The 16,132-nt window shown below is 39.9% G+C and overlaps 1 protein-coding gene across 1 annotated transcript in view; it reads right to left on the bottom strand.

Annotated features, from left to right (window-relative positions):
* Positions 1–16,132, bottom strand: part of DCHS2 (dachsous cadherin-related 2) — a 104,522-nt gene that overhangs the window by 27,882 nt on the left and 60,508 nt on the right. The window contains exons 4-10 of the mRNA XM_058024272.1: positions 13,609–13,845; positions 11,269–12,288; positions 9,727–9,902; positions 9,008–9,107; positions 3,462–3,619; positions 1,541–2,375; positions 384–623 (exon numbers count right to left, since the gene is read on the bottom strand). Coding sequence (XP_057880255.1) covers positions 384–623; positions 1,541–2,375; positions 3,462–3,619; positions 9,008–9,107; positions 9,727–9,902; positions 11,269–12,288; positions 13,609–13,845 — 2,766 coding nt within the window. The remainder of the gene's footprint in view (positions 1–383; positions 624–1,540; positions 2,376–3,461; positions 3,620–9,007; positions 9,108–9,726; positions 9,903–11,268; positions 12,289–13,608; positions 13,846–16,132) is intronic.

The following is a 16,132-nucleotide window of genomic DNA, read 5'->3' as shown; positions in this document are numbered from 1 at the left end:
AACCAGGACTCTAGACTAACTGCTTTAAAACTATCCAAAATGCCCAGATTGAGAGCGACAAAATGTTCAGATATTAACTTTGAGTTGAATACTGTTTGCTGATTTATAACCAGAGAACATTGTCTTTCTTCATGTGAAATCTACAATATGCTGTGTCACACAAGAACACATTTTACATTTAATATATCCATCAGAGCTGAAGCTACCCAAAAGTGCAAGTCAGAATAGCTCCAAGCTCTAACTGAAGATTTAGAGTCTGAACCAAAACTCATATTTGGAAACTCAAAAGACATACATTACCTTGGGAAAAGCACAGCAGCTGGACACACAAGGCATCAAGATTTGATTGGTCTGTAAATTACAAGCAGGAGGACACAAATTACCTGCATCTCGGTCCACAGCCTCCACTCTTATGACAAACTCCCCTGGATCTCGGTTTTCAGGAACTGCAGTCTCATAAAGTTGCTCCAGGAATCCCGGGGCCTCATCATTCACATCAAGAACAATGATGGTTAGAACTTGTGTGGCAGAGAGAGCTGGGCTGCCGTCATCAAGAGCCATGACTGTCAAACTGTAGCGCTCCTGAACCTCGCGGTCTAGAAACTGGGCTGTAGTTAAGAGTCCTAGTTTAAAGAAGAAAAGGTTTTAAAAAAGTATCCTGTTCCAGGTTAGGATCCTAGCTGTTCCAGCACTCACAGCTCCAATGTAGCATCACTATGCCACTACTGCAAGGCTTCTGGACTTGCAGTCATTCATTACCTTTGATTCCCTCTACAGTGCTAATTGGCCCAGAAATACTGCCTTTGATATCCAGGGAAATTGGGATTCATGGAAAATTCAATAAGTTCAGAGATTGCTTTTTATTTAACTTTGGGCTTAACTTTTAAACTATATTTAACTTAAATATTTGTCTTCTTTTGCACATAAGTTATGCAATTAGGAGCTCCACAAACCAGTGCAAGCTGCATCACCTAATAGATTCAAAATCAGAATGAGAACCAGAAAATATTACAAAAATTAAAGTGATATTAGCATTTGTGAGAGCATAGTATAATAGTTAGAAAGCAGAGAATTACAGAGAGCTGAAGAATGAAATTCATCAGCACTTTGAGCCTCCACTGAATATATTCCATCCACAGTATAATGCAGACTCTCTGATCTTAACTTTGCCTTTCTGCATGTGCATATATTGTAACATACATGTGTGCACATGCTTTAACTATGCATCATGCCAAAATCAGAACGAAGTATTTCACTGCTGCATTTTCTTCCCACCTTCCTCAATACACCATTGGAAGATGCCCCAGTACACCTACACAAGACAGTAACAGTGTTATGCCAAAATTTTTGAGCTGAGTCTCACAGTGCTTGACAACTGTGCTCTGCACTGCTCTGCTCAAGGCAATTACCCCTGAGGACAATAAGTCACCTGGGCAGAGTGGCACACTAATGTGGTATTTCACTATTGTATGGTATGGACTCCCAAATGTTACTGTGAGAATCACAACGCAAGGAACCCCAGAGAAGAGAAGTCACGTACCTGTGATTTTATCCAGTACAAACGCTTTGTTTTCATTGCCTGAAAGAATGTGATAAGTAACCTGTCCATTTGTTCCCTCATCAGGATCCTTTGCAACTATGTGGTGTACAAGGAAGCCCACCTCCACATCCTCCATGACATAGGAAAGAGGTGAAGACGTAAAACTGGGACTGTTGTCATTGATATCTAAAATAACAATTTTGACAGCCAGGGAATCCAGCCGACGATCAGTCAGGTTTATTGCCTGATCTTCTGCAAACACCGTCAAGATCACAGAACAAGTAATCTCCCTGTCCAGTGGAGAAGCTGTGGTCAAGGTGCCATACAAAGGGTGAATAAGAAATGGATTTTCACCTGTGTTACTTATTTCTAAGGAATACTCTATTTTGCTGTTCAGAAAACCGCCATCTCCATCCTTTGCATTGAATGTGTAAACTAGAGTGCCAACAGGTACATTTTCTTCTATGCCAATCACTACAAAGTCATCTTGAAAATGTGGAGAATGATCATTTTTATCTTCCACATCAATACTTAGGAAGACTGTGCTATTTTGTGGAGGATTATTATAATCCTTTATAATAACTTGCAAAAGAAAGTGTGAATCTGTTTCATAGTCGAGCTCCTTGGAAAGATAAAGGTCTCCTGTTAAGCTGTCTACTTCAAAATGAACATTATCATCTTTAGCAATACTGAAATGCAGTTTCCTGTTAAGTGCTAGATGGTTACTCAATGCCTTCAGAGAATCCAACACTTGTGCAGGTTTAAAATTTTCAGGTACGACAAAGTGCTTGAAGTTCTGAAAGAAGCCAGATCTCCCGTTGGGAAGAGGGATCACCTGCAAGCAAAACACAAGGATTGCAATATTTTCCCACTGTTATTATTAATATTGTAATGTGTAGTGGGCTGACCCTGGCTGGATGCCAGGTACCAGCAAAGCTGCTTTTTCACTCCTCTCTGCCACTGGACAGGGGACAGGAAACATAATGAAAGTTCATGAGCAGAGATAAGGACCAGGAGACATCACTCAGCAAATACCATCACAGCCAAAACAGACTAGAAATAGAGATATTAACTAAACTTATTGCTAACAAAATCAGAGCAGGATGAAAAGTACAATAAGAGCTTAAAATATACACCTTCTCTCCATCCCTCCCTCCTCCTCCAGGGGTGCAGGGAGACAGGGAACGGGGTTTACAATCAGTTCATCACCCGGTGTTTCTCCCGTTGCTCAGGGAGAGGAGTCTTTTAACTCTCTTTAATTGAAGCATTTGCCTTGCCCAGACTGAAGCTACAAGCTATCCAAAATTAACCATCTTTAGGGTGACTTGAAAATAGCAGCCTCAATAACATTCAGCCTCTGACAGAGGAGTGCACAGGCGGCCTGGACAAAGCAGCCCCACTGTGGCTCAATGAACAGCAGGTGGCTGGCTATGGAATGAGCACATGCTGCATTTCACACTCCCATGAGGAGCCTGTCCCATATAAATCACCACAAAGAAATAAGATAGCCTTATACAAGGTTCTAGAGACAGAATTTAGAAAAGAGAGCAACTTAGTGAAGGGAACAAATCTACTCTCTTCCCCACTTTCAGTCCCACTTGATATTTTTCTCTCTGCCTACCTGGATATTTTCCTCCTATTTCCCAGTGTTTCCAATGATGTCCTAAAGCACAAGCATCATCTATTTGCAAGATGATCCCGAATGCTGCTGTGCATTCTTAACAAATCAAAATGATGTGCCCTCTCATTTACTCCCTCAACAGAAAAACAGCTAAAGAAAATTACCATGAGACAAGGTGCTTACAATTTTGAGCTTCTTCCTTTTTTCTGTCTATTTCCCAACCTTCTTCCAATTTTTTTTTTCTTCAAAGAAACTAAGCATTTAACATAATTGTTCTATCTGCACAAGGTAAATAAGTACCTGGATGTAAACAGCAGCATGGCCTTGAAGCGAAGGCATCCCCTGGTCCTTGGCTATCACCATCATTCTGTAGTCAGATCTCTCAGCATGTGACAGAGGCCGGGTTGTTCTTAACTCTCCACTGACAGCATCAATCTGGAAGTATCCTATATCCTCTTCTGTGGGGTAAAAATGGACATGTGTTATTGAAAATCAGTAACAGCTTGCCTCCATAGTACTGAACATTGTAATGAACAGTGAAAAAGAGGAGGACCCAGAGGATAGGAACTTGCAGCACTCATTTGGATCTCTCTGGCTTTTTTGGTTCACCTCCTCTTCCTTCATTGAGTACTTATTACAAACCACTTAATATGGATTTAGAAAAATATGGAGAGAAACTCCACAGAGTACTAAAGCAACTGCCCAGTTTTGTACCAACTTTACTCACGCCAGTGGTGTGTGCATCAGGAGGGTGACAGACAGCCCAGGACTGGTCCTCCTATTTCTAATCTTGGCAGACAGGGCCAGAGAAAGAATTAAGTCTTAGTCTCCAAACTGGCACAAAGGGTAAAGTATTTCCTGTGACTCACAGATTACAGGGCCAGCAAAGAGCACTGTTGACCCCTATGATACGCCGTGACTGCAGCCATGCCACCTGCCCTCCCTGTGCTCTGTACCAGCAGCCAGATGGGGATAGCCACAATCTTACAGCAAGCTGTTGCAGAGCAACATGTGAATATTGGAAATTATGCTCATATCTTTCACCGAGGACTGGTGACACTCTAATAATAAGTGGCTTTTAATTGAAGTTATTACTTGCAGCCACATCATTTATTTGAGAGTTGCAAAGAATAATTTTACCACAGATTAATAAATAGCTCTTCTTGACTTAGAATTAGAGAATCATTTAAGTTGAAGAAAAAATCCTTAAGATCATCAAGTGGAACCTTTTACCCAATACTGCCAAATTCCCAAAACCATGTCCCTAAGTACCATGCCTACATGTATTTTAAATACCTTTGGGGATGATGACTTCACTACCTCCCTAGGAAGCCTGCTCCAATGCTTGGCAAACAATTAAGTAAAGAAATTTTTCCAATCTAAACCTCCCTTGGGAAAAGAGACTGATACATAGCTCCCCCATGTTCAAGAAATAGAATACAAATTACTTTCAAATTTTAGTGGGAAATATCTACTACTCTGTATACATCACCAGAAACTGAGAAAATCACAATTGTTGTAAGTACTTCTCTCTTAGAATACTATCCAAACAGCTTTCTGTTATGTGAATTTTCAGTAAGGTGCGCTAGCAGGTTAAATAAAGTCCTGCAGCATAACAGCCACTACTACGTAAGCAACTGTGGAAAAATAAATTCAGTGCAGATGTAGCACACAAAACACGCATAGCTATATTTCCATAGACACCTAAGTGAGCATGAAGCTGTTTACGTTCTCCAAATCTGCACACTCAAATTAGTTAACTGCACATATAGATGTTCACTTTTGTATCCAATTATATCATCTGCAACTGTAAAATATTTGCACCTGTAACATTTGAAGAAAAAAAACCATTCAGCAAACAAATTGGAAAACTGGGTTTTCACAACCAATAAATAGGAGTTTTTTCAACATTGTTCTGCTATTTTTGCATGAATATAGCTTTCTAATTCTCCATCAGTCCCTTCCAAGTTGAGTCTTGCTGGAACATTAACACGGAATTTGCCAAGAAAAGGAAACAATATATAAAGACAATTATATTGAATGAGACAGTCTTGCATTTTTCATTTTTCATGGTAGTTTCAAAATATTAATGCTATATCACTCTTTTCATAAATAGCTTTTGGTTTACTTTCCTGGTGTAGGTCCCAACAAGATGTCTACAGTCATAGATCTGCTACTTTGCTCCATATAATGTTTAATGACACAAAATCCCAGCTAGGCAAAAGTCAGGAGATATGAGAAACAGAACACAATGTGAATTGCATGCATATATTTTCAGTATTTTGCTAAAACCTACACTTAGAGTTACACTAAAAATCAGATATTGCATGAAATAGTTTTGTGCATATTTTGGTGGTAAAAAGTCTGAAAATATTGGAAAGAGACACTGTATAGAAGAAAAACCCCTTGGGACTTCCATTTTTTTAAGTGTTTCATGTTTTCATTTTTTTATCTGATTACACATTATAAAGACAGTCAAAACTGAAATGCCCCATGTCTGGTTTTTTGGTATTTTTATCAATATATTTTTAAAATACTTTTATTTAATATTCCATGTGCCATTTGATTGAAATTCAGAAAAAACTTTTACACTGGGAAAAAAGTTTAACACCTACACAGCATGTCAGTCATTGGTCTAAAAGCTCATGCTTGCTGCACTTCCACAAATATTTCCTTAGCTCTCATCTCCATAAGTTACCTGAATTAGACAACTGCTGCTTATATCGAACACTCTAAATATGTCCTTTTGCATCTGAGGGGAAAATGAAGGAAGTATATGAGAAATGGATAAGAAATAAGGAAAAGTGGAAAGAGCAGATGAAGCATGGAACAGAAGAGAATTGACTCTCTCAAAAACTAGACTCCAATGGCTCAAGCCTCTTCTTGAGCTTGCATTAGTAACCTGCCAATAAATATATATATTTTTACAATTAAATTTTTCACCTCTGTCTTGTCCAACTGTTGGCCAGATTTTCATTTACATGAGGTTCTCCAAAACTCAGACACTCTTTCAGCTCTGTGGTCTCAAAGATGTTCAGAGAAATTGTAGTTTAGAACCAATAAGAAAAAACCAATGGTGCCCTGAGAAATACCAAGCAATGCGTTACTGTGAATTTTGGCTGGCTGAACATTCAGGCCTTACAGAAACTGGCATTTAGGCAAAATGGCCCAGAAAGCAGACAGAAAATAACACTAAAGATTTCTCAGAGATTAGTGACCTCAGCACACAGTCATAGTTAGCTATATGTATTTTTACCTAATTTCCTGAACAACTATTTCTTTCCTAGGCGTTAAAATACTTAGTGCCCGGACCATGTCCTTCTCCTTTGAGATCATGGACAAGTTGTTTCCTTTAACAGAAAAGAGGAAGGCAAGGCCATGGCGCCCAAAGAACCTGAACATGATGAGGGCTTGTGCAGAAATGTAGCCCTCTGCAAGTCTGTGAATGCTCCCTGCACGCTGCTTGCAAGTCATTCTGGAGAACAAGGACTTCTTCACAGACACATAGACAGCACTTGCCAATTTGTGCATGTTAGCAGTGTAACTAGGCCTCTCTTGGCACTTGTATAGTCAAGGGCTAATGTTGCATCCACATAATTGCTCCAAATATATCTGTAGAAGCCTCTGTCAATGCTAGACTCAACACACAAGGCAGTAGTTCCAGATGCCCTATAAACACACACTAATTTCTGTTATAAATGCTATACTATATCCTATTGACAGTCATAAAGAAGACCAGGCAACTAACTTTCTGACTGCCAGCATCACTAAGGAATAAAGAATACACACAGCTGGGATTAACTCCAAGTTAGTGATAACACAGAAGTGGAAGAAGGGTCATATGACCATCCACTTTGACATATATACATTTTAAAGCATGGTTTGCTTTGATTTTTTAGGAAGAGGAAGGGGCATTTTGAAGGAAACACTTCCCTCTAACCTAAAATTTAACTGGTGCGTAAACCTCATAGTTCTTTTACAGATTTGCCCTCATGTATTTTGTTGGCATTTATCATTAACATTTCTACATAGCTCAATATATATTGCTCCTATCTTGAAATTTCTTTAAGATCTCAAGATCATTAAAAGTTACCCAGCAACATGTACAAGCTTAACAGCTGACACTGACACTCGCAGCTCTCCATGTTGCGTCAGCCCCTTGACTGAAGAAGAGAGCACTGGTCTGCATGGAGTTCTCCAATTAACCTGCTGTCTCTCTGTTTAACAAACATGGCTGTAAATCAGATCATGTTTCTTCTTCGTATTTAAGCGCTGAACAGTGTCCCAGAACAAGAAAATACTATTTTAAATATAAACCAGGCAAAAACTTCACCATGAAACAGAAGACCAGATGTTAAAGGTTGTGAGCCAACTAACAACAACAAAAATTAGTATCAGAGAAGCTCAGCTGTTTCTGGATTTGTTTATCAGAAAAATATCTAGTTCCAAGGCTGGGAGGGATTTTTAGTGGTGTTTTGCATTTGAAATGGGGGGAGATGGGGTGTGTTTGCTGCTGTTTTTATGTTTTTGTTCTTTCCAGAGACAGCTTTTGCAAGACCAGTCATTCTTTATGTTGCTAGTAATTTTTATAATTTGAACTCTTACTTACTCCCCTCTGGGGGCTCTACAGTGAAGCCAGTAAGAAAATCCATTGTGCTGTTTGAAGGAAGGGGATATAGTTAGATACATGAACAGGCAGAGACCCCTGAAAAACACTTACTATTGCCTGGCCATCACTCTTCAAACAAAGGGTTGCACACTGCTCATCCCCTTTTCACAAGGGGGAACTTTTTCTGTGCAAAATATTCTTACTCACTATGCAGAAGTCTAAGATACCATCCAATTCCCTCTGGAATAGGCAGTCATTTCTATTCAAATTAAGGGAATGATGTTTTCTTGCTCCGATGAAACTGTGAGATCTACATGCAAATTACCATAGATTACGAATCCCAAGCTTAAAAAGTATCGATCACATTAAAACTGGTAGAATAGAACAGAAACCAAACAAAAAAGAAAGAGTCCTGTTCCTGGGAACTCTTACTGTTTTGAAGCAATAGTGAAGGAAAGCAGGAGGAACAGATCTGTTTTCCTTCCTGGTTATAGATGGAGTTCTCACATTTATGGAAGCATAGCAAGTGGTATGCAGCAAATCCAGACATCACATCTATGTCTCCTAGAGTATTAATGTCCCAGTCCCACTCATGTTCTAACTTGGGACTGCTCTGTTATTAATTTCACTGCAAACAAAACTGGATCCTACCACTTACCCCAGAAGTGAACTATCACATGCAGGAATTATGGGGAAAACTAAAGGGAAGTGTTTTTAAGGGGCCAGGCTATGTCAGGTTAACACACTGTTGAACAAAGGGTGAAACCCGAACTAAAAACCACAAACCTCATTGTTTGTCCAGATTATCTGCTGATCTCTCTGATCCCCGTCTCAGACCATCACAAACTGTTATTTTAGCAGGAAAATTTTCAAATGGTCATGGGAAAAGGGAGTTCATTTTTCCTTTAAGATGTTAAACTGACTGAAATACTAAACTGCACAATAAAAGATCACGGTCCTAGTCTTTTCTGAGAGCTGCTTGAACACTTTCTGGCCAACCACAGAAGCAACCAAACCACATGAAAGATGGGGCAGAGAGCAAAGGGAGGAAACGCAGCTGCTTACACTTCCTTAAATACTTTGTAAGACACATGGTGGTGCTGATTCCTATTTACAAAGGCAGCTTTATTCTACCTGACACAAAATAAACATAAAATCTTGTATGATACATGGCTTTTCTAAAATGCTAGTTATTTTAATGTACCTTTTTGTATTAATTAACCCTTGAAATTCTTACCTGATTCTATTGAATATAAGACAACACTGTTGTTTCCAGAATCAAAGTCTTTTGCAAAGATGGTGGCAACAAGCGTCCCCGATGGCTGCCCTTCCAAAACCTGTCACCAAGCAGTTCATATATTATTTGAAATTATACACGGATAAAGTAATCTTAAAACAAATCCCTTGCCATAACACAAGAGTTTAGCTGCTGCACTACTTTCCATTTCAGTAATATTTAGAGTGTGCAATGAGCATTTCAGGAGATAGTTAAACAACAGAGTTCCAGCAACCCTCTGTCACAGTCTGCATAGAACACTAACTTGAACATCTTTACTATGGCAAACTCAGAGATCAGAAACCAAAAGGGATTCCAGTGCACACGTGAACAGAGTTAGGCTCATGCAACCCTTTAGATCTGGCAGTGTGCAGCGCCCCGGTTTGGGAGGACCCGCAGTGCGCAGTGTGGCCGCGGGGTGGCGCTGCACAGTGCCCTGCCCCACCTGCCAGCACAGCGCCCCCTGCGGGAAGCACAGCGTTCTGTCCCACCTGTCAGCACAGCGCCCCCTGCGGGAAGCACAGCGTTCTGTCCCACCTGCCAGCACAGCGCCCCCTGCAGGAAGCACAGCGTTCTGCCCCACCTGCCAGCACAGCGCCCCCTGCGGGAAGCACAGCGTTCTGCCCCACCTGTCAGCACAGCGCCCCCTGCGGGAAGCGCGGTGCTGTGCCCCGCCCCACCTGTCGGTGCAGTGCCCCCTGTGGGAAGCGCGGCGCGTGGTCATTGCGGTCGCGCACGGCGATGTGCACAGTGGCCGTGGCACTGCGCTGGGGCCGCCCCGCGTCCGTCACCAGCACCCGCAGCTCGTGGTGCACCTGCTCCTCGTGGTCCAGCGCCACCCAGTTTATTATTTCACCTGACGGCCAAAGAAAAGGGGGGAGAAATACAGTTAGGTGTTTACTGTGTGCTAGCACTTGTCTTAGCGTGTCCAATTATGATTTAATATGAAATAATGATAAGTGTCCTCTGATACACCTGATCATCAACATGAAAACCTCAGCTTTCCAAACCCCATCCTGCAGAAACATTCTGTCAATCACAGTTTTGCATATGCACTTCAGTGCCCTATTGACACATTTTACTGTACACTGTGTGCCCCAGAGCAAAGGCATCAAACAGTATGAACCAAAGTGCTGACCTTCCAAAGAAATCCATCTGGCCTTCACCACACTCCAGGACAGATAATACATGAGAACAGGGGTTTAAGTGCTGACAAGGGGCCTTTATTAATTATGTGCATTAATCATAAACACTTACGTCTCCCATACATTCTGGTAAACACAGCAAATAAATCTGACCAATATTCTCCCTGTCTGCTTAGCCATACCCAATACAGCCAGAGATTTGTGGTTGACCAAAGCTTATCACACAGGTAACCACATGGTTTTTAAAAACGTTCTTGGTTAACTCCTAGTATTCTGTTTGCCTGTAAAGTTCCATAAGTGTACTCAAAAGCTGTTTTTATTTTGAGGTTCATACAGAGAAATTCTGGAAAAGCCTTTTCACTCCCCATGGGGACTGGACATCTGGAAATAGGAATTTTAAACAGCAGATCATCGCTTCCTACATAGCATTTTGCGGAACTGGATTATTTACGGTGCCTGTATTCCTTGAAGAATTCCCTTCCTTTAGGCTCTCCATGCTCTGGTCTCTGGTGTTATACTGTGTAGACATAACCCCTATTACTTGAGGCATTTGGGACTCACTGCAGAGTACATCCTATGCTGTGAAAAATTTCTCTTAGCCAATTTGACTTCTCTGATGCCGTGTACAACATGAACTCAGTTTTGATGTCAGTTACAGAACCATTCACAAGTATTTTAAATCACTTTGTCTAACTTCATAAGTACATTTATAGTTACTTATGGCTGATCTGTACTTTTCAACTCTACTTGATCACAGGCAAAAAATTTTCTCATATGAACTATTGAAGCTATAACTTAAAACTTCTTTTAATTTGTTTCAGCCAAACACCAAAACTTATGACCAAGTGACCTGAACAAATTCACGAAAAAAAATTCCTAAGGGCCAGTCCATTCTTCATGAAAATATATTGGGTTTATTTCATTCCCCAAATTGTGACACTCTGAGTTAAAATATTCATATATCAACCCAAAAGATCCACAGCAGTTTCTGGAAGCTTTATACATTACTTCCATACCCTTAGGGAAGGCTGCTTTCCAAAAGTAATATTAGGCAGATTACAAATCATAAAATGCTACCTGTGTTGGAATTCATCTTGAAATACTTTCCATCAGACAAGAGGAAATAGGAAAGCTGTCCATTTCTTCCTGAGTCTTTGTCAACAGCTCTAATGGTGCCAACCACACCACTAGGAATCGGATTTTCTTCAATTTCAAAGAAGTAGCTCTCACGCAAAAACATGGGAGAATGATCATTTTCATCCAGGACATTAACTATGATAGATGTACTTGCATTTTGCCTAAGGTTTGCATCCTCAGACGTGCTGACCAAGGCTCTAAAACTCAGCATCTGTGCACATTCATAGTTCAAGTGTTTCCGAAGATAAATCCAGCCAGTATCAGAGCTGATTCCAAATGCAACGGAATCAGTGCTAGGCTCTAAGGAATACGTCAGATTGGAGGTATCACTGTGTGTATCAAGGGAATGGGCTTGAACCTGAAGGATTTGGGCACCTGGAGATGTAGCTTCACTGACTTCTACTTGATATACCAAGCTTTGGAAAACCAAAATAGGGCCCATCTTCTGCTCTTCAATAACCACTGTCAACATCAGCAAGGAAGTCAGAGGAGGACTCCCGCTGTCTTCGGCCACTATGTGTAGAGTATATTCCTGCTGCTTTTCCGCCACCACTCTCCTGGTAAGGTTTACCACTCCGAGACTTGGATCAATGCTAAATGCATCTGACTGCTTGTTTGCAATACTGTATTTGATTGCCCCATTTAGGCCACTGTCTTTGTCTTCTGCATGAGCAATGTAGACAGCAGTGCCAGGAGGCTGGGTATGTGAGATGGTTACCTTATCAGATTTGGAAAGAAACACAGGGGGGTTGTCATTGATGTCTGTCACAGATATGTTGACTTGAGTGCTGCTGTAGATGGGGGAGTCACCCAGCTGAGATTGAACAGTGAGCACCACAACAGACTGAGCTTCATGGTCAAGCTGTTTCTTGGTGCGGATAATGCCAAACTGGGGGTCGATAGAGAACTTCCCATGCGGATCACCGGAGCAAATTCTGTAAGAAACCACTTCTAGAGAATCTAGAAATGGAAACAGCAACAAAAAGTGTAACAAAAAAAAAAAATGGAAGTGATAACATAAACATTGGCAAGAACATCTGGGGAGAATGCATGCTGTTAAATTCAATGGAATAAATGTAAGCTACACAGATGTTTGACATTCTTGGGCTTTTTATGCTTCCTTCTTCCCATCCCTGGAGCCCTTCAGTAAAATATGAATCCACACAGTTTGTCCACTTCTGCACTCTTTGATTTTCATCACACTGGTATTATAAAACTCTATAGAGAAAAATCACATAATAGCCTCTTGTTTCTCCCTGATCTAAAATACAGAAAAAACACACCTATAAATTAGTCTTGTGGGAGCAATTTCACTACACACAGGCATTCATTACAGCAAGGAACGAAACAGGTGGCAGTTCCCTGAAAAAAAAAGTATTTTAATAAACTTGCTGTTCATGGGTGACCATCAGATGCTACCTTAAGAACAAGCTGTCTAAAGATTCAGGCTTTCTATCAAGGCCACGCAGTGGGTGCTATCTCCACTCTGAGGACTGTTCTTCCCAAAAGAAAGAAATGAGAGGACCTAACTAATGAAGCTTGTACGAAACCTTGCCATCTAGCACCTTACATTTAGAGATGCATCATCAGGCTGTTATGTGGACTCACAAGTCCCACTGCTCTGCATAGGAACCAAGTATGTACAGCTCTCAGGACAGGGCTCTTTATGACCAAGGACTGTCAGGAGCTAATCCATTTCCATTTAGAAATGATAACAAAACCAGATGGATTAAATATATTTTCCAAAGGTCCTGCAAACACTCATCTGGACTTCTTCACTTCATGTGAGACAATGTGGGGTTGTGTTTGGTTGGTTGGTTCTGGTTTGGTTTTTTGAGGGGTGGCCAGAAGCACTTCTTGCAGATCCTCAAAAACTCCTGAATACTCTCTGATTTTAAGTATTGCTCTGAAATTTGCCCTGCATGGCTAACACTTTAACCTGAGTTAAAGTCCGTCACACTTACTTAAACTTTCACAGCATGCTTCCTATCTCATCATTTACAGTTATAGAAATCCATCAGGAAGAAAATGGAGGCCATTGCCAATCTCTGTGGACCACCAAGGAGAGTACCAGAAATCTCCAACTGTTCTAAAGAGTATCCCGATAAATCAGCCATTACACCAGTTGCTGTAAATACCAAAGATAAATTCTATTTAATGCTTGACAAACTGAATGAATAACACAGAGGTTTATGGGAAAAAAAAAATAATCTACAGCTATTTCCAGTTAATGGCCACAACAAAAATACAACATAATCTCTGACTGAGAATGTGACTTACTTGGAGGCTCTCTGGCCTTTACAGTGCCAATCACGCTGTCTTCAGGTGCATCTTCTGGAACAGAAAAGCTATACCAGGATCTCTCAAATATGGCAGGGGCCAAAACAGTCTGAAGGACATTTACTGTGACAGCTGCATTGCTGGCAGAGGGAAGGCCACCCCCATCCCGTGCAGAAACAGTCAGGAAGAATGCAGAATGTGCCAGGTGGCCAAGAGCTGAGGTCAGGTAAATAATTCCTGAGAGTACACAGAAATAAAATAGCACTTAAGAGAGATGTAAGATAAAATTAGGCAGGTTGTCAAAATAGTTTCAACATGTATTGCTACTCTAAGAGAAGGTCAGACCATGTAGAAAAAAATCAGCACTCCCAATTCAACTTTTGAGAGCCAAGCTCTTTTCATACTATGTGATCTTTACCGTTCACTGAGCCACTGAAAGACAGCAAGTTCTGTTTCAAAACACCGTATCCATAATTGTAATTTAGAAACATTTTAGAAAATCTAATTTTAGACTCAGTTAAATCTTTAACAGTGCTAAATTTTACTACTACTACTAGTCAATACTAATTTGGAAATGCATCAGGGTGGAAAACAAGTATTGTTTCAGAAGATTAATTTATCTCTGCAAATGGTAAAGTTAATGTTATTTCAAACATGCTGTAGAGACATTCTACTTAAGTTAGTCATGAAATAAAACATACACACAAAAGGAGTCAAAGTTCCAAAATATACATCTTAGGAGCAGGGGCTCTGTGGAAAGTATCTGGAAAGAAATCACCTGCAGTCTGATCACAATTTTCTGACAAAATACCCCTTAATAATGAATTCTAAGGTCCATTGAATTTGCAAGCTGCTAACAATTACATTTTATATGAACTTGATTAAGTAATTATTTGAAAAGAAAATACAATGTCCAGTCCCAAAATACAGCAGTTTGGAAGTACATTCCTCAGAATAATCTATTTGTGTAGTAAATTTTTCAACATGAAAATGAAGATAAAAGGTTACCAAATGCAAGAAAATTTTTCTTAGCAATGAGTGTGTCTAACTAAATATACACTAAATGCTAGAATCACAGTGTGTTAAGTAGTAAAATTGCAGTAAACTCAAGTAATTCAACTAACAGGGACAACCTTTTTCATACCTGTAGATATTTTTAAGAAATCACCCATTTTTTTTGTAGAAGCTGGTGAAGACACAGAAGGTCTGGCAGTTCAGTAAAACCAAACCTTTAAACTTTGGGCTACCTTTATAATTTCCTGGCTGTCAAGACAAGTTTAGTAGGGATGATATCTGCCATTCAAGTTGGCCATTTAGTGGTTAGACAGGGTAAAACTAGAGTTTGCTCAAAGTGCCTTAGGAGAATCAATGGATGATTCAATAAGAATATATCTTCTCAGAATTTAGGGTGAATTTTCTACAATCCATTTTTAAGCAGAATAATGGAAAAGAAATAAAATTCTTATAAATACTCAAATGTGCATGCAGTATACTTTCCAAATATACTGCCAGGACAGTATAATAAACTGTCTTGACATGCTTAAAATAAAGTAAAAGGGTCTTCAGGATCAAGGGAAAACACTTTTCACCAACAAAAGGGAAGCTTATTCCAGTGTGACAAATCACACTAAAAGCTCAGCAGTGATACATACAGATAGATTCAGGGTTCAGTACTGATTCAGCTTCTTTGCTAATCAGATGCAACTTAGAATTGCAATTGATGCAATTCTAAGAAACAACCTTATTTTGGCTTTTAAATTTTTTTTTCTTCTGATGGTTGAGTTCTATGATTACTTCAGCAGCTCAACAAAGTAGTCCTTCAAGGACATAGACTTCTGGTATTTCCTGAGGTAATCTGAGCAATAATAGCTTGATGGAAAAAGGGGTTTAACTATATTTCTCCAGAGGATAAACATGTACACATGGATTTTTAACTTAATTTCTGCCCAATTACTTTAAATCAATCAAATGGGCTGCATGTTACCAATTTTCCAATCGGATATTTTTCTATTGACAAGGATATAAATATGTCCTTCTCATTTTAGATACTTCAAGAGTAATGTGGGAACAGGAAAACTTCTACAGAAAAGCATCAAACTGAAAATCTTACTCTCAGAGCAGAAACTAAAGACTCCAGAACATCCTTTAGCAAAGGGTGGAGCAAACAGAGCTCCACTCCAGGAGCTCTGAAGACCTGTTGAACAGAAATATTTCAGAATCAAAGCTCCTTCTCTGCTGAGCTAGACACATTGCAGCACACTCCATGCCAGTTCAGTCACAGAAAGCAAAAAGAAAATTAATAAAATATTTTGTTTTCCTTCTTCATTCTTTTGCTGTGTCATAGGGAAAAAGGGGAACAGGCAAGTATGTCTTGCCAATTCAGCTCTCTTTTGCAGGACTAGGGACACCATGAGAAGAAGGGCAGAATCCAAGTAAAAAGTATGTGTTTTCCATATGGTTCCCTCCAACCTCAAAAACTCTAGTATGCAGAAATTTAATAACCCATTTTGACTTTTAACTGTGT

This window comes from Melospiza georgiana, chromosome 5, assembly GCF_028018845.1.
Source record: "Melospiza georgiana isolate bMelGeo1 chromosome 5, bMelGeo1.pri, whole genome shotgun sequence".
NCBI classification, from domain to species: domain Eukaryota; kingdom Metazoa; phylum Chordata; class Aves; order Passeriformes; family Passerellidae; genus Melospiza; species Melospiza georgiana.
Note: the sequence above shows the minus strand (reverse complement) of the source record. Positions and strands in the feature narration are given on the sequence as shown.